Source organism: Cupressus sempervirens, chromosome 8, assembly GCF_028749045.1.
Source record: "Cupressus sempervirens isolate cs-2001-9-10 chromosome 8, ASM2874904v1, whole genome shotgun sequence".
In the NCBI taxonomy this organism is placed as follows: Eukaryota; Viridiplantae; Streptophyta; class Pinopsida; order Cupressales; family Cupressaceae; genus Cupressus; species Cupressus sempervirens.
The window spans coordinates 341,583,036-341,601,859 of record NC_143125.1 but is presented as its reverse complement, the minus strand read 5'-3'; the positions used below and the strand labels follow the sequence as shown (position 1 = coordinate 341,601,859).

The following is an 18,824-nucleotide window of genomic DNA, read 5'->3' as shown; positions in this document are numbered from 1 at the left end:
CGTCTAATTACTAGCTTTGCATGCAACTATTGAACCAGTAAAAACCCATCGAAGAAGATGTTATGTAGCGCAATTAAAGATTTGGGCAAAAAATGGCGCGAGGAGAGGGTGAGGAAGGGAGAGAATGACGTGGGAGAAGGGCAGCCGTCAGCTCGTTCACTCCCGAGGGTAGCCAACTAACTTGACCACCCTCCTCAAACTGCCCCAAACATAATCAGAATCAGAATCTGAATCCATTCATTCATTCAAACATCATCTCTCTCAATGGAGCAGCAGCAGCAGCAGCATCAGCAGAGGAGGGGCATGTATCCAGCGATGTCCTCAGAGTACAGGCTGCTGCAGGAGATCGGGAGGGGGGTGAGCGCAACAGTGTACGAGGCAGAGTGCATCCCCATGAAAGAGACGGTGGCAATCAAGAGCATCGACCTCGAACGCTTCAACGCCAACCTCGACGACATCAGGAGAGAAGCACAGACAATGAGTCTCATGGACCACCCAAATGTCCTCCGAGCACATTGCTCCTTCATAGTCCAGCAGAGCCTCTGGGTCGTCATGCCCTTCATGGCGGGGGGATCATGCCAGTCCATCATGCAGACCGCTTTCCCTGAAGGGCTAGAAGAGCCCATCATAGGGCTCGTCCTCAAAGATACCCTTAAAGCCCTTGATTACTTCCACCAACAGGGCCACATTCACAGGGATGTCAAGGCTGGGAACATCTTGATTGACTCAAAGGGGGCCGTCAAGCTTGCCGACTTTGGGGTCTCTGCCTCTGTATTTGAGTCAGGTGCCCAACGGCACAAGCGGAATACCTTTGTGGGTACCCCTTGTTGGATGGCCCCTGAGGTCATCGAACATGATTCTGGGTACGATCACAAGGCCGATATCTGGTCTTTTGGAATCACCGCCCTTGAGCTCGCCCATGGCCATGCCCCCTTCTCTAAGTTCCCCCCCATTAAAGCCCTCATGATGCAGCTTCAGGGCGCCCCCCCTGCCCTTGATCAGGCCGCCGACAAGAAATTCTCCCGCTCTTTTCGTGAGATGGTGGGGCTGTGCCTCGTGAAGGACCCCTCCAGGAGACCCTCTGCTGAGAAATTGCTGAGGCATTCATTTTTCCGGCATACCAAGGGCCCTGAGTATTTGGTCAAGCACGTTCTTGACAATTTGCCCAGGTTGCCTGATAGGCTCAAGATGATCAGTTTGAAGATGCACCGGATTCAGGATGATGATGATGATGGAGATCCTGCTGGGATGGTTCGTATGAGGAGGATTAGTGGGTGGAACTTCAATGAGGAGAATTTGCAATTTGAGCCCATGTATAGGACCTGCGATGAGAGCGTCAGTCGGAGCTCAAATCCATCTAGTGCTGAATCTCTGGTTCAGCACCCAAATGTTCGTGTCCACAGGAGCTCAAGTTCATCAGCTGAATCTCAGGTTCAGCCCCCAAATGTTCATGTCAATAGGAGCTCAAATTCATCTGCTGAATCTCTGGTTCAGCACCTAAATGTTCATATCAATAGGAGCCCAAATTCATCTGCTGAATCTCAGGCTCAACACCAACATGTTCAAGTCAATAGGAGCTCAAATTCATCTGCTGAATCTCTGGCTCAGCATCCAAATGTTATTGATTGTGAACCCAAAAGGCCCAATCTGAAATTAGGTCCAGGGATACCCAGAAGTTTCAGCAATCCCGCATTGAAGGAGACTTGTGACTCGTACACAAATCAAAGCCCTAGAACAAGATTGAATTCTTGCGTATCCGACCCTCGGCCTCTCGCCAGAGGGGAGCTTGAGGTGAACGCATGTCCTACTGCTGAGCCTCCTCATCCCGCACATAAACTGAACTCGCCAGGAAAGGGATCCGAGCCTACCCAAACGGTGCCTGCCGTGAATTTGATGAATCTAGGGCAGGGTGGCCATGGATTGATGAAAGCTGGTACGATTCAAAAGAAGGGGCGTTTCTCTGTAACTGAAGAAGATGGTCATGGCGGTGCTGTTCTTAATAAGCCTCTTGTGCAACATCCGCTCCCTCCTCTCAGAAGAATGCACAGTCTTTCCTCTTCTCAGCCCTCTTCAGGGGGGACTTCAGCGCTGCTTCTTTCTCCCGGAAAGAAATACTCTGCCCAGGATTTCAATTCACATCCAGCCAGTACCCCAAATAAGCCTGTTTCTGCCATGCTTCCACAGCTGCATAGCATCCTGCAATCCACCCTTACGCAGCAGGACCTCATAGTGAATCTGTTGAATGAAATGAGTGTTGGACCAGATCAGCTCCCTTGTTCTCCCGTCATGCGCTCTCCCTCTCTTAGTGAGAGAGAATCTGAGCACGTACAGAAGATCACGGAGTTGCAAGGAAAGGTAAATGCTCTGCTGGAGGAAGTGCATGCCTTGAAGACCCAGAATGCACAAATCGAGCTTCAATTGATTTCCATGTCTAACAAGGATGAAAAGCAGAGAGAAGCACCATCCATTCTCTCTACATAGCCATTGAACGAGTCCATCTACTTTGATTCAGAAAGAACAAAGTGGATTGTACTCCTTTGGCGTGTTTTCATTTTAGTTTTAATCTCTTCTTATAAAAGTAGTTTTTGTCTGCTCATAGCTAGGAAATTGCAAAAATAAGTCCGTATCTCAGGATACAAGTCCTCATTCATTTGTTTAAACAATTAGTAAATGGTTTATTATATATTTTTCAGTTTCTTATTAGCAATGGGTATGTAATTTAATTCTTACTGTCGATCAAAACCATTCAAAGAATCTGCACTCCATATAGTCTCTACTGTAGATATTTGACAGATTCCAAATAAAAATTAATTTTGAACGTTCTAATGAATGGGTTTGTTCAGAAATGATTCAATCCCTACTGTATATATTATCTTTCCTTTGCCTATGTTTTGTTTTTGCCTTTTTCCGAGTGTGGTGATGGAAGAAATTGTGCAACAGAAAGTTGGGTTTATTCAATTTATACTACTTGATCTTATCTATTCACAATGGAATTATCGCAAACTAACTATTTTTCCAAATTTATCGCATATACTGTTTGCAGCCGAGCTTAAGCTCTCTTTATCAATGGCGTCTGAGCTGACTGTTAATAATTTTATTAAAGCATGCATGCAAGTGTAGATCTGTCGACAATATATTTGACCATGATTATAATCTGACTAATAGTTTCTATTTTGCGGAGTGAACAACAAAATTATGAAGAGGGCGTTTGACAGATGAGAGTGAACGCCATACAAAGGTATCGAGAGTGGAGAAGAATGGAATCTGGAAAGCTATCCGTCATATTTAATTGGAATTACCAAGGAAGATATTATTCATGTTGCTGTTATTAAGGTTTCTCTATTTAATTTCAGGCTAATTTAGCAAAGATGTCAAGACTAACTACGAATCAATCTACAATAATTTCTAAATGTGGAATACGTAAACTAAATAAAATAGATTGGTTTTAGATTGTATGAAAAAGATTGTTTATCTTGAATTAAAAAATATAAACTTGTTCGTCTTAAATTTTGTGTAAAATCCTGTCTAGGTTGACTTTGTACAATATTATTATTTTAGTGTCTAATATTATATTCTTTATTGTATGTCTTGTTGTTGTGTATTTATTAGGGGAGAAGAATCAATAGTTGAGCGGGTCCAATAATTGTGAACATATTATCCAATCTTCCAACACATTTTTACTATATATTGTAATTAATTGATCCATAGGTAAATGTAAAATAATCTGAACACATGAAAACTTATAGATGTTATAGAAAAAATAAATAAATAAATTCATTAATGAGTGAAATAATGAACGTTTTGTTTCAAACAAAATATCATAGCTATCTAATATATGTGTCATTCAAAACATAATATGCTCACTTAATAAAATGAGATGGTCACTTAAATAAACCTTGATATCTTAGAGTACAAATACTATTCTTATGTGTACAACTATTGGGATAGCAATGTCTATGCATAGAGTAAATCATATCAATAATATGTCTCATCACAACTATAAAAGGTGAATACTAATAAATGTTTTGTGTGAGATTGTCAAAAATTTTTAGTGTTCAACTAATGATCCTTTTGTATTCGATATAAGTTGTATTTTATATAATAATGTGTTATTTTTATAACAACAAATTTATTTATTTTGTTGAAGTATTTGTCCTTTTGTGTTTAATATAAAAGTTAAATATAACAAATATTTATGATTAATAATAACAATTTGGTCCTTTTAAGTTGGATATATGTTACATTTCATATAGTTATACAATATTATATTAACAACAAATGATAATTTTAAATTCAATGATTACAGATTTTTAGATTAAGCTTTGGTCAAATGTTTAAAAAGTCATTTTTTGGACACATTTCACTAGGTGCACTATTTTAAGGAGTTGTGTGATTATTTACACCTTCAAACCTTAGCTGTAGGTAGTTCAATGTCTATCTTACATCTCTAAAAAAAATGAAGATCTTACAATATCCCATGTAGATGCTACATGTTGACGAAGTTAGCCCTCACGACTATTGGTTCCTCTCCCCTAAGCAATTCATAGATGTTTGTTATTTAATTTTTTTAAGGGGACTAATTTATAGATTCCAATTTTCTTCATAACGATTTTCTTTTATGAACAATCTCTAGTAAAATTAGGAGTACAAAGAGATTTGAAGGGGGCTTTGTGTTTAAACATTTTAATTAAAAATATTTAAACTTGTGGACATTTTATACTTTGAAATCTTAAATTTTTTTTTTTTGTAGTATAGAATAGTTGAATTATGTATTATTTAAGTATTTAAGTGTTCTTTTGTATTTAGTTAAAATGTATTGAATTATAAAAGAACTAAAACTATATCAAATATATGAATATTTATGAAATTCCTAACAACCAATTTACAAAGAAGAAAAAGTGAAAATATGAGATTTTAGAAATCTAGACCAAAACAAATATTTACTTGAGAGTTATAAAATTATCAAGTTTTGGCAAGAGTTGTGGTTATGACTTTTTCAAGTTAATCACAAGTTCATTGTTAGAAGGTCCCAAAAATCACATATTTTTCAATGAAAGGAAATTGAACCTTTAGAAGGTTGTCATTACCTTGTCAAAGATCGACATAGTTGTGGTAAAGACCAAAATTCTTGACATGAGTTTTCTTTGGAACAAAAATTAAAAGGAAATAGTACTGTATTAGATATTTTTGGGTTTATTTTTAAAAATTCTATGAAGATCTTAAGTGATTGTAAGAGGTGCCTAATATGCCAACATACTATGAGTGAATAGGACATGTTGAGAAAAATACCTCATTGAAATGTGAGCTTATTAGTGCTCAAAATCGATTTGATTGTTACAGTTTTCATTGGTGTGAAGTCAAATTACATATTCTTAGGTAGCATTCATGACCTTTATTAATAAGTAATAAAAGGGATTTGTATCTATATTGAAGGAATTTTCATATTTGAAATTGTTGGGGATAGACACCATGAAAAAGACTAAACACATTATTAACCTACTTCATATAGGAAAATTTTGTAATGAGAGTTTCATTTCAAGCTCTACAATATTTAAGCTATAATGCTAGTGTTACTTTCTCTCAAAAAAATAGAGATAGGCGCCTACCTACTATTCATTATTTCTTAGGTGAGCATAGTGAAAATCCAAGCTATTACTCCACTTGTAAAGCTACTTTTAGGAGGTCTAAGGACATTAAATTGTAAAGGAAGTATTATCATTTGATATATGTATTTCAAAGAAGATGAATACCATGTTGGAAACCTTGATGAGGCCCTAACAATGTGGGAACACATATGTGAGCTTAGAAATTTTTGAGAACATGTCGATCGGAATACTTGTCCAAAGTAAAATGTTAACAAGATGTACACATGATGTATTTTATAAAGAATCTGTAATGCCCTGCCAACAAACTGGAGAGAACAAGTCGTCTAACAACTAAAAGCACAAGTAATTATATTGTTAAAAACAAATTGATATGTATGATGAATGTGTTTCAACCATTGTTTTGTCACTGATGTCAAACCTACTACTTGTTGATAAGACAATTGCTTGTATGATTTAAGTAGCATCATTTGTTTGATTGATGAAGAGGATTTGATCAAAATGATGAAACAATAGTACCTAGAGGAAAGGTTGAGTTATGATATGAAAAAGAGTACAAGGATCAGTTAAGACAGTGATATTATAACGCATTGATAATCTACTTAAGGTTGCAATGGTTGGATACACTGATTAAGTTTAGAAGAAAAGTTAAATGGAGTTTGTCTTCCAAGCTCGACCGAGTGGACAATAGGTGCCAAGCAAAGTTAGTGCAAGCCGAGCATAAAATTAGTTGGAGCCAAGCAAAGTCTATTTTAGTGTAAGCCGAGTGAAACAGTTGATACCAAGTAAAGTTTGGTTGATGTTGAGCACTAGTAAACTTTAGTTTGTGCTGAGTGATTTTACAGTGGATGTTGAGCAATGTAGTATGTGTCAAGCATCAAAATCCAGTTAATGTCGAGTGTTAGCATTATGAGAAAGATCAAGAATTTGATGAATTTGAGGTGACAAGTTTGATTTCTTGGATTGTGTGAACCGTGTGAAAAATAAGATTAATGAGCTGGTGGCACAGAATTCAAGATGAACTATTTTGAGATGAATTCAAAGAGGATTGAAGGAGAAACTTCTAGAAGGGGATGAAATGAAATGAGGGGTAGATTCATTAAATCCTACCTAATATAACTTAACCCTAAATTAGACGATGGAGGATGAACGACAAAATATCTTAATTCTCTATTTATAGAGATGGTTAGTCAGAAGCAAGGGTTGTCATGTGCGAGAACCTAAGGAAGACAAGGAGTCTAGGGTATTGGTTCATTCAGTGACCTAAAAGAAGAGACTACATTGGCAAGCAAAGCAAAAAGGCTTAAGGGTATGGATGCTTGAAGGATGAACAAGCTATCAAAGCTAAAAAGTGTGAAAGCCAAGTAGAATTGAGGACTGAAATAGAGATCTATAATCTGCAAATGGAGTTGTAAGTTGTTATCAAATCAAGCCTTACTAATACTTTCTAATCATTGTATCAGTTTAGGGTAAATCCTTTGGATTAAAGTTGACCTAATAGTCATTTATAAATCCTTTAACCGTGACATTCTAAGTGAATGATCTAAAGTCTTCTAACAAGGCTCACTCCTAATAGGGTGATTGAAATTCTTTAACTAGGTCACATTTAATAGTGTGCATTGTAACCTTTAACAGGGTTGGCCTTTCATACGGCATCACTTTAGAAGAGTGAGAATGAGTACCATGTTACTGTTGGTTCTTCCCAAATTGGGTTTCCATGTTAAATCATTGTGTCAAATGTGTTAGTGAATCTGTTATGTTTCATGTTTACATTTTTACAAATTGGTTTGACAGTGACCTACAAGTTTGAGTGATTGCATAATCTAATGGATGCATGCATGATGAAATTGTTTTATGGATATGGGTTCACTAAGCTATACAAATTTTTACTTGTACATCTGGACCTTGAATAACTAATTCACCTGCCCACCTCCCTTCCCCCCCCCCCCCCCCAACCTCTCAACTATTCTAAAGAATTCCAACAATTATATTATTAACCATTGAGATATACATCATTTCTAATACATAAATAAATAATTGTTTACAAAATTCAAATATGAGATTAATAACCAATCTAAGTCCTCATGTATTCCCTAACATCACTACTAAAGCAAAATCATCAAACCTATTTGCATCCATAAAGATATACATTAAATTGTGGTCTTTATTAGTCTATGATTGGTTTAATGTTCTTACTTAACTCAATCAACTAATTTTTTTTCTTTTTTGACTCAAGCCTTTACTTTAGAACTAATAATTGAATTTGTAACTTCTACTGGTTATGCTTTACATTAGTTTTGTTTAGAGAGTAGAGGTAAACACTAATTAAGGTATGCATTTTCTTATTACTCTAAACTCAATTTGAATGCATTAAGTAAACATAAACCAATCATTGACCAATACAATCATGTTAGTGTCTTTGTCCTTTGTAAGTCTAATTTCCACTGGTTATCATTCATAATACTTCCTTTGAACATTAAGTTAAAAGATGAGATTTTATTTCCTTTCTATCATTCACTTGGATGCATCATAGCATAACTATTCCTAGGTCCATTTTCCTTTTAACCATTGACATAAAGATATACTTTAAAGAAATACCCTTATTGAAACTACATCTTTAATGCTATGAAATAATACAATATGTTCACTTTTCCTTTTCTTTTTTCTAAAGATACCCTTTCCCATTTACATTGTTTAGAAACAGAATTACATCAATATACACCATATGCCATATACTTATGACTCTGTTTAGGAGATTATATTTATATGAATACATATACATTATCACATCTCAAACATAAAATAATATACTCAAATATGAAGTCTTTAATTACCAATCTAGAAACGAATACGAACAAGGATTATCCATGAGATCATGAACAATACCTTGATAAAAATTAACCACCCAATGACGTGGAACTAAAAAGGCCCACTCCCCCAAGCTAGGAGATAGAAACCAAGGTCCACGCAAGAGGTGGCAAGAAGGATAATCCTAGGTTGGTAGTACCCTTTCCAAGATAAAGTATAGCAAGGTGATGCCAAGTTTTAGTCTTACCCTTTAACAGATTGAAGTCATTGGGAGAAGTGAGAGTGTTTCCAAGAGAGATGTGTCTAAGTATGTTTTAGGTCACTTACTTCTCATCTCTTTGGAGTGCTCTACTTTCTTTGTTTTCCAGTTTCCTTTTGCATTACCTTTACCCATCACCTAAGTGGGTTTCCTATTTTTCTAGTGTTCGTGGGGTTTAGGTGATCTAGGCATGGTCAAGGTATGTTCTGGCATCTTCTTGATGAGAAGTAATTTTTTTTGCACCTCATTATCTGTTATCTTGCTCTAACATTTCATGTCCCACGGATTTCGAGCTTTAGAGCTAATTTTCCCCTTGAGTGAACTACATCAACTGTGAATCTAAAATATGAAGCCATGACAGTGATTCATAGGCTGTCAATATGATTTTTTCAATGCCTAAAGGCCTACAAAGTTGTGGATAGAAGCCAAAGTGAGTCTCATTAAAATTTGGGGAGATAAGATCAAGTACTACGAGGGAACACAGGTCTATGGTTTCTCTATTGCATATTCATGAAAATGAAGCTGTTTTGTTCTGTTCTGGAAGCTATATGAACTTAAGCCAAATCTCAAACCCAATGATCAAATAGAGTAGTGAGTGTGATGTTGAATAACCATTTAAAAGCTCATAACTAGTAAGGTATGCTCAATTTTTAGCATCGGGGCCATCAGATTGAAATGAAAGGTTAAATGTTGTTTGTTGTGCTTTAGTCCAAAAAATATTGTTAAGAGAGGGGTTTCCATCCCTAGGCAATGAAAAAGATCACTTTTCTGGATGATTCAAGAATAGAAAGCCAAGTCACTCTAAAATACGAATATCCTTTGGAGATGCTCAGCAGATACTTCCAGAGAAGTTAGTGATGAAAATGTGAGCCCGATATAAAGGAAATGTAGTATTAAAAACCTTAGGTTGAAATTCGAAGAGAAAAGTGCACAAGCTAGCCAAAAGATTACTCCTCGTGTTGTGATTCTGAATAAAAGGAAAATGGGTGTGTGGAAAAGCTCAATGTTTCTCTCTCTCCCAAATATGTTAACATCATTAAGTATATCTACATTCTGGATTTTGAAGCGAAGTAAGGCACTTCCCATAAAGCTAAAGTATATGTATTGTTAAGTGATTCTTAGTCATATCACTTTACTTTAAGTAAAGCAAGATTGCTTTTGGGAACTTAATATTTTATGTGCAAATGAACAAAAAGTTTAAATAAATGTTACTCATGGAATTAAATGCAAATCATGTCATTATAATCATTCTTCAAACTTAATTTCATTCATGTGGCACCAATGTTCTAAGTCCTAAAGATATTTCATTATAATTTCATGCAATTGGTTTCTTCAAGTATATTTAAATGACTTTATTGAGAATTGCATCATGTGTAATCATAGCGAATGAGAGATGTTGGTTATGATAAGCTAATTGGCCTAGAGAGTGAGTTAAAAGAGATTACAGATACATCCTTCAAATTCTACGATTTGGGTGATCTTCATAGGAGACTTAATTCTCAACCCATTCACCTAACCACTCAAAAACTCAAAGAGAGCAGATTGGTTGAAGCAATTGGTTTTTCTATGGCAGTGCATGCACCTGAGATCATAGGGGAATGCATAGAAAGATACAACCTGAAAATAAAGCAGATTTTGTTTCCTGGCCAGTTTATTGTCATATCATTCAACAAGGTACTGATGCAGTCTACATTTGGCATCCTCATCAAGGAGCAGTATTGTGATGTAGATTTTGGGTCTTTTACGTCCATGTTCAATGAAAAGAAGACCCTCAGATAGGAAGACATGTAGAGGACCTGTTTCCAAACTATCTACTCAAAGAAGAGCAAAATGACAAAGACTCTATTTGGCACAAATCTAAAACAAGAGATTGTGGACATACTCGCACTCCTCAAACTAAAAGGAAAAGAGCAGATTTCAGAGTTCATCGAGCACCACTTCTTCTAGTACAAGCAATTTATGTTGAGGATATGCAGATCGATTGGGCATAGATCATTTGTGATGAGCTTGCCTCGTGGTTGAATTTGGCTAGAGGATTCAAGCAATTCTACATGTCCTCTTATTTGTTCTATGCATTGGAAACCCACAACTTGTGGCCCAACCTCCCTAGCATTCCAAATTATGATAAGCACACCAAAGTTTATGACTTCTACCCACATATACAATGGCAAAGAAGCTATGAGGAGTACGTAGCTATCAATGATGCCTTTGTAATGAGGCTATGCCAAGAATTGCAAGGATGCCCTAAAAGGAGATTCTCACCAAAGGCAATTTCGTCCATAAGCCAGTTCAGCATGTTCATTCATCCATTTTCCAAGTTTCTCCTATTTGAGAATAGGTGCCTATGACAGATTTCCTAAGAGGTTACCAAGATATCCCAAGGACAAGGTGGTTCTAGTCGAGCTATTTTGACATATCCTTTAAGTGAACACCGTGTGTTCTAATATGAAAAAGATAGTTGAGATCTCATTCCCTATAATGGTTGGCCCATATTCATGTGCCTCTAGATCAGATGCTCAGAATTTGGTAAAGAGATTTTAGAGAAAGATTAAGTTGTTAGACTATGAGGTGCTCAAGCCTCAATATGGTCCAGTTAACTTTGTAAGGGATCATATGAAGTTTGAATATGCCTAAAGGCATGTCCCAAATATTGAGGACTTATGGTTTGGGTGTCACAATGAGTACCAAACTTAGGAGAGATTTTGGTCGTGGCTAACCATTGATGAGATAAAATTATATAATGATTTTGTTGATGATTCTAACCTTGTAGATGATGGAGCCTACATGTACCCCACTTCTTATGAGAAGATCAAGGGAACACCAATCTTATCTACCCCACGTGCAGATCCAATCATTGACACCATGGAGGTTCTCATACAGGGGATAATAAAAAGAATAGACAAATGGGTGGAGTGGACCTAAGAAAGGAAAAAAAGGATTGGAAGTACTAGTACCATGGGTGGAGTATCAACTATAGTAGCCCAGTCAACTACAACTACTACTACTACAGCCACTACATCAACATCTGCAGGGCCATTATGATCTATTGGCCAAGGTGGAGACCAACCTCCAGAAAAGAATGTGTCATTCACCCCTACCTACGGAGTTGGCCCTCTTCTTAACATTGTGAAGAATGGGGAGAAGGATGATGGTAAGGATAAGGGGAAGGAACAAGAAAAATAAGTGGTGAAGCCATCTTCCCCTATTCAAGTTATCAATTTGGATAGTGATACTAACCCCATGGATGGCTAGGAATAAGAAGCATCTTAGCAAGGGGATATTTTAGCCCTTTCGGTGACCAAGGTAATTGCCTTCCCTGTTGCTTCCCAAAGCAAGCCAACTCCATTAATCCTGAGGAAGTTGTTTGACCCCACTATATTACAATCTGCTATCAATGTTCTCTCTACAGAGTCTTGGCTTGAAGAGAATATTGATAGGAAGAAGAGCAAATATGAGGATGCAACCCCATCAAAGGACTTGATCACATAAGTCACCTCCTCTCATCCATCCAAGAAGAAAAAGAAGCAGAAGACAATTTGATCCAAATTATAGAAGATCAAATGTTCTAAAATATCTTTTCATATTAATTTTAAAAACTTCTGTCTTTTTATTTGGCCTTTTTAGAGGTGGTTAGCTTATTTGCAGCAATTTCACCTCAACATTCATCGTAAAAAGGGCAATACTAATAAAGTAGAAGATTATTTGAGTAGGCCTCCAATCATAGGTTTGACAATGGTGTTGGATTTCTGTGGCCATCAAAAAGAAACTTGGGCTCAACTCTATGGTAATGATCCTGATTTTTGTAACATTTACAATGCAGTATTAGAAGGGAAGCATGTTCCTGAATTTTATATATAGGATTGGTTACTTTGTCATATTGGACACATGTGTCTCCCCAGTGAAGAAAGATAGAAATTGGTATGGGAAGCACACTATAGCCAAGTGGCAGGACATTTTGGTATTGGTAAGACTACTGCAATTCTCCAAAAGTATTTTTATTGGCCAAAAATGAAACATGATATTATTTTATACATAAAATCTTGTGTTGCAGGTGCAATTGCAAAGCTTTCAAACCACAAATTGGGCCTCTATCTACCATTACCTATCCTTGATAAACCATGGCATTCGGTTTCAATGGATTTTATGTCCTGGTTCTCAAGTAGTAGAAGGGGAAATGATTGTATATATGTTGTAGTAGATAGATTTTCTAAGATGGCTATCATGGTGGCTTATAAAAAAAAAATTTCAGCTTAGGAGACTGCAAAGCTATTTTTTGAACATGTTTGGGTTCACTTTGGGCTACCAAAAAGCATTATTTCAAACAAGGATAGCAGGTTCTTCAGTAATTTTTGGTCTTCATTATGGGCTAGAATGGACATGAAGTTGAAAAAGTCAACAGCATTCCATCCTCAAATAGATGTCCAAATAGAGGTAGTCAATAGAATGAGTATCCATATCTTTCAAATGTACAACTCCAAGCACCCACATACATGGGATGAGAGCTTGCCTTATGTGCAACATAGCTACAACCATGCACTCCACACTACTATAGGACATAGTCCATTTGAGGTTTATCTTGGGTATCAACCATTGGCATCTATAGATGTAGCGCTACCCATCTTGCAATCTAGTCAGCCACTAAATGCTGAAAAGGGGGCAGATAAAGCATACAAATTTATTGAAAAGATCAAACAATTACAGCAACAAGTTCATGATATTTTAGAAAAGAGCAATAAGAAGTATAAGGAAAGATATGATCAGCATCAAACTCCTCATATTTTCTAGATTGATGACAAGTTATGGCTACATCTTCAGAAAGAGCAACTCCAAGGACCTTATAAAAAGTTTTTTCCTATTCGGTATGGACCATATACCATTAAGAAACAAGTTGGTGAGAATGCTTTTGAACTTGATATGCCGCAGTTTTTGGGATTACATCTAGTTTTTAATGTGGAACTATTGCGAACCTATTTTCCTCCATTATTGGACATCTCTCAAGCTACCAAAAATATTCATGCTAAAGAATTGAATCCATCCACTACTACTCCATTACAGTGTGATCATGTCACTGAAGCCATGCTAAAGTCTTTGAGAAATTAGAAATCAGATTGGAGCACAATTCCCTCATCTATTGCAGAAGATTGATGCAATGGGACCCATTGCCTCTTAAGGGTTGCCTCTTAAGGGGGGAGGAATGTTCCAGATTATAGAAGATCAAATGTTTTAAAGTATTTTTTTCATATTTTTAAAAATCTTTTCTATGTCTTTTTATTTGGCCTTTTCAGAGGTCTTCTGCTCAAAATTTCAAGCCGAAACTTTCATTTGTCCCTAAAATTGGATAGCCATAAGCTTGTTTTATGGACTAAAATTAGATTTTTAGTTCTTCTTTCCAACTGTGTAAGTGGTTTCAAAATCTGAGCTTTAGGTCAAAATTTATGACCTCAACAAGTTGGGGTAATTAAACACCTAGTTTTGAATAGTTTTAGTTTAATTTTTTTGTTTTTATTATAGCCACTTAAAATTTTTGAATTCATGGCTATGGTGACTATCGATATTCCATCATTGTATATATTCTTTCAATTTCAATGAATAAGATAGTTTTTTGTTTGCATACAACTCTTTCAAGTTTTTGCAAGATTTTATAGAACTTGAACATTGGTATCGCAGGTATTTTGATTCACCAAATATCATGTTTGCAGCCCACTTCTTAAATTCAAATCACAATTGTTCCATTGGAAATGGATTCAATAACTAGCCACATGCTAGTTGAGATTGTTGAGCCATAGAAAGAGGCAGATTTCATGAGCTCCCAAAGGATGATTTCTACATCAGGATAATTGATCTTGGCATCCCAGTTCATGACTCCATGGTAAACATGTGGAAGTCAACTAATGATAAAATCAAGGATAAGCTAGAAGAGATTAGAGCATAGAAGGAAATACTAAAAGTCTCAAACAAGGAGTTAGTGGAGTATATAAGGTCAATACTTGGAAGCACATATTTGAGTCAATTTGACCTGAATGCAGAGGAGAACACGAACTTACTCCTAAAGTTGCAACAACAAAGACAATTTGGGCAAGTAGGCCAAGCATGGGTAGATCAGATGAAGGCTCAAGGTACCCTGTTGGTTCAAAACTTGGAAAACCTAGTATTGGATGCTCACAAGCTTAGGGAAGTAGATTCAAACCATCAGACAACCATACAAAAGACAATAAACAAGCTGACAAATCAATTGGACCTTCTACAAGAAGTGATAGACATGAAAGCAAATGTGGTCATTGCTCATGGGATTCTGAAGATTGGTAAAGAGTCATTATTTCATTGGAAGCAATCCTTGGATTTTGTTATAGAAAGCTCCACGAGATCTACAAATGAACTCAAGGATGTGCATAGCTTGGTGCAAAATATCATTGAAAAGTTGTTTCAGTATTTGAAGATCTTGCACACAGAGTCCTTTATGTCTACTAATGGAAAGCTTGTGGACATTGAAAGGATGAAATCAAAGTTCTTAACATTTGTTAACATTTTTCGATTAAGCCATTGACCTGCTCAACTTCCAAGTATCCAAGATCTAGAACTATTAGCGAGGAATGCAATCATAAAGAGGGAAGTGGAGAAATTCTAGTCAAGGGTGGCCAGAATTGATGAACTGATGGAAATGCATGACTATTGGATGGTCGTAGCTAACAATATCATCTAAGTAACCAAAGCCATGAAAGCTTATAGAGCTAAATTAGTTACTTCTAAGAAGATGTAATGTTCTAATGCTTTTTCCTGACACCTGTCATTCTTCCTCTCCTCTTTATTTTGTTGTCATTCATGGCATTTTTTCAGTCTCTGTAACGAACAATGATTCATGCTTGTCTTACTTTTAGATTATTTCATTCAGAGATACTCTGTGAAGCAATCATCTAATGTAACCAACCATTTTGAGAAGTCTTATAAATGTAATCTTTGATGAAGTTAATAAGATCGACAAAATTTACTTTGGGAAAACCCCTGTAGCTAGGACTACTGTGTGAGACTCTGAGTTCATTTTAAGTTTTTTCTTTTCATTTTAGTTTAGAGTATAGTATTTGGAATGAATGCACTAATGTTGAAAGTTGAATGAATGTGAATGAACTTGGTTTTGTTTCTTTTGTTCAATGGAATGTATGTCTTACTTTCTTCAGCATAAGCATCTTGTTTGTTCTCTACACTCTTGTTTGTGTGTTTAGGATAGTTTTTTGCAAAAAGAAGCTAGAAGATTGTGTGTGGAGCAACTGAGAGATAGAAAATCTAGGTATTGTTAAAGCATTAGCTAAATCTCTTATCTAGGAATTACCTATTTCACCATCTTTTCCTTTATTCCTGTTGTCATAGCTAGTAACGCATGTTTCCATTTCTTGCATCTAGGTTGTAATAGATTGCATTTTGTGAGTTTTTCCCCCTTCTTTGCCTAGGTTGTTTATAGTGTTGAGCAACTTGGTTTTTGCCTCTTCTGCTCTTTGGTTAAGAGCATACCCTCAAAACCTAAAAGACAAAATTCATTGCATATCGTGCATCCATAAGGAAGTTGTACCTTTCAATTTAGAGGTCTTTGATAGATTACTACACTAACCCATTCTTTTGTTTAATTTTTTTTCCATAAGCCATTAGGTATTTAAAGAGTCATGGTATAAACCAAATATCAAGGAAGATAATTGTTAACCAACAGTTTTTGATGAGTCTACTAGGAAAGATACTCATACGTCCTAAGTTCTCTTAAGTGAGTCTATATATGGCTTTACTAAAAAAACTTAGAGATTATCTCTATGGCACTCAAATAATTGAGTCATGTATAACAACTTTTAAGGAGAAATGGTGTTGCCTCACGAGGGACAAATCCTAATAGTGCAACCTAACCTCAGATTCCAAGACAAACAAGAGGATATAATTAATCAGTTCAACACCCTCACCTAGAAATGTTGAAAGTCCCTTGACCAATATAGAAGAAGAAGCTTCATCCTCGAAAGAGAGGAAGCCAATGTTGAATATTGGGAGGGAGTATTACGCAAAAGAAGATTAAGAGAAGCACACCTGTTCTGAGCTAAGATAGTTCACCCTAGATTCTACATATACCCACAACACTCGTGGTAAAGGGCAAGTCAACATTGTATTCAAAGAATTGCATAAGGTTGAGTTCCTTCTATTGGAAGATTTTATAGGAAGAGGGAGAACATGCTCTTGAGATCCTTTATATTAAGGTATATGTGGTGCTCTTTTGCTTCCTCCTTACTCTATTTCCCAGATACGTAGCCATTCATCTTTGCCTCCCATTTTTCACACTCAAATCCCATCATTGTGCAATGCCCTCACTCTTCACGGAATCATTACCCCTACTATTGTCACTTTTCATCTCGTACTAGTTATCACTCCCTACCTCAATGGTTGTTCTTTAGGGCCACTACAATATTTGGGGTCAAATTGCGATCAGTGCATTTGGTTGGTGTGCCCTTGTGATCGTTGCATTTGGTTGTCATGCCCTCATGATCTCTACATTTCATTGCCATGCTCTTTCTCTATGATTTCATTGTCGTGTCATGCCCTTGTTCTGTGATTTCATTATCATGGTGTGCCCTTGCTCTATGATTTCATTCTCATGTCATGCCCTTTTGATCTATGTGACCTTGCTATGCAATTTCCTTCAAGGGTGAGAAGAGGTACGTGAGTAAAAAAAAATTACTTTTCCTTGTAAACATTTATGTCTTTATATATTCAGAGAGATCTTTTTCAAGGTGCTTATTACATATATATGATCCAACTGCATACATATTCCAGAATCAAAATAATAAAACAATAAAACTCACTCAACTCGTGCTAAGTGACTTACCTCAAGATCCTGCACAAAAATAATGCAGACCACGAGAAATGGGTAGAGTTTGTATGAAATTGTACAAAAACATATCATAGCAAATATTTTTAGAAAGAAACAAGTCATAACCTAGTAAAATTGGTCTAGTTGTTGATTAGTGGGGTTGATTACAAATTCTTATAGAATTGTCATCAAATTAGGTACAATAAAATGAACAATCAACTTTATCAAAAATGATCCAGCTACATACATATTCCAAAATCCAAATAATAATAAAATAAAACTCACTCAATGCATGCTAAGTGACTTACTTCACGATCCTGCACAAAAATAATGCTAACCAAAAAATATGGGTAGAGTTTGCAATAAATTTTACAAAAACATATTATAGCAGATATTTTTAGAAAGAAACAAGCCATAACCCAGTTAAATTGGTCTAGGTGTTTTTTATTTTAAAAAAAAGGTTTTACAGGGATCCTGAAACTTGAGAGTTTTTACAAAATATCTGACATAATAAGTTTAAATAAATTCCAGCCCCTATGCATCTACCTATAAAAAGCTAAAACAAAAGACAGGCCCACAGCCAGGAAGCAAAAGCCAGTAAACCTAAATAAGGATGAAACAAAAAATAAGAACTCTTACTATTAGTTCTCCTTATCTAGATCCTACAAAGTTTCTACAGCTTCATTGGCACTCCGAGTTTCCACGCCCACTTGTTCCTGGTTTAGGTCATTGGATCGTTCCATCGGGCCCCTAGTCTCTTTCATTTCTTCCTTGATCTGCCTGAAGTTCGTGCTAGCCTTATCTTCATTTTCTCCACCAATTCTTGCATTCTTCAGTGATTTGCCCAGACTATTGATGTTTTCATTTAGAGTGGAAATCACCTAATTTTCCAGGTTCTGGTTCGAAATCTCCATCCATTGCACCCTTTTCTCAACCTTGAAGAGACGATCCTCTTGGCTAGCAAGATATCCTTGGTTGTTGCTCATCCTTTGTCCTTCCTCCTGGATTCATTTCTCCTTGAGCTCTTCAATCTCATGGAACAGCCACTTGATAGAGCGAAAGTTGTCTATCATGTTGTTTTTGGCATTATTGAGCAGATTGAGTCCTGTCTCTCTTGCATTCTCTAAAATTGCAACCAAGGCAAGGTCTATGAGTTCATCGAAATGGATTTTTCCCTCTTTGTCTTCCATAACCTAGGGCTTCATTGTCTCCCTTACAATCCCCATCATCATCATTTTAGTGTTGAAATAGGGGGGATTGGGCCCGAAATCTCAAGGGTCTAATCTTTTGTCTCTTCCAACGGTGGAGCCTCCTCGGC

At 36.4% G+C, this 18,824-nt stretch overlaps 1 protein-coding gene across 1 annotated transcript; it reads left to right on the top strand.

The window, feature by feature from the left end:
• LOC149542737 (uncharacterized) lies at positions 1-2,707 on the top strand. The gene has a single exon (XM_089797626.1). The coding sequence runs from the start codon at positions 265-267 to the stop codon at positions 2,479-2,481; it is 2,217 nt and encodes a 738-aa protein (XP_089653752.1). The 5' UTR covers positions 1-264; the 3' UTR covers positions 2,482-2,707.
• Positions 2,708-18,824: the final 16,117 nt, after the last annotated feature.

Bases quoted from the DNA above. Each gene is read 5' to 3' on its own strand.
- LOC149542737 (XM_089797626.1), top strand. From the start codon at position 265: ATGGAGCAGCAGCAGCAGCAGCATCAGCAGAGGAGGGGCATGTATCCA.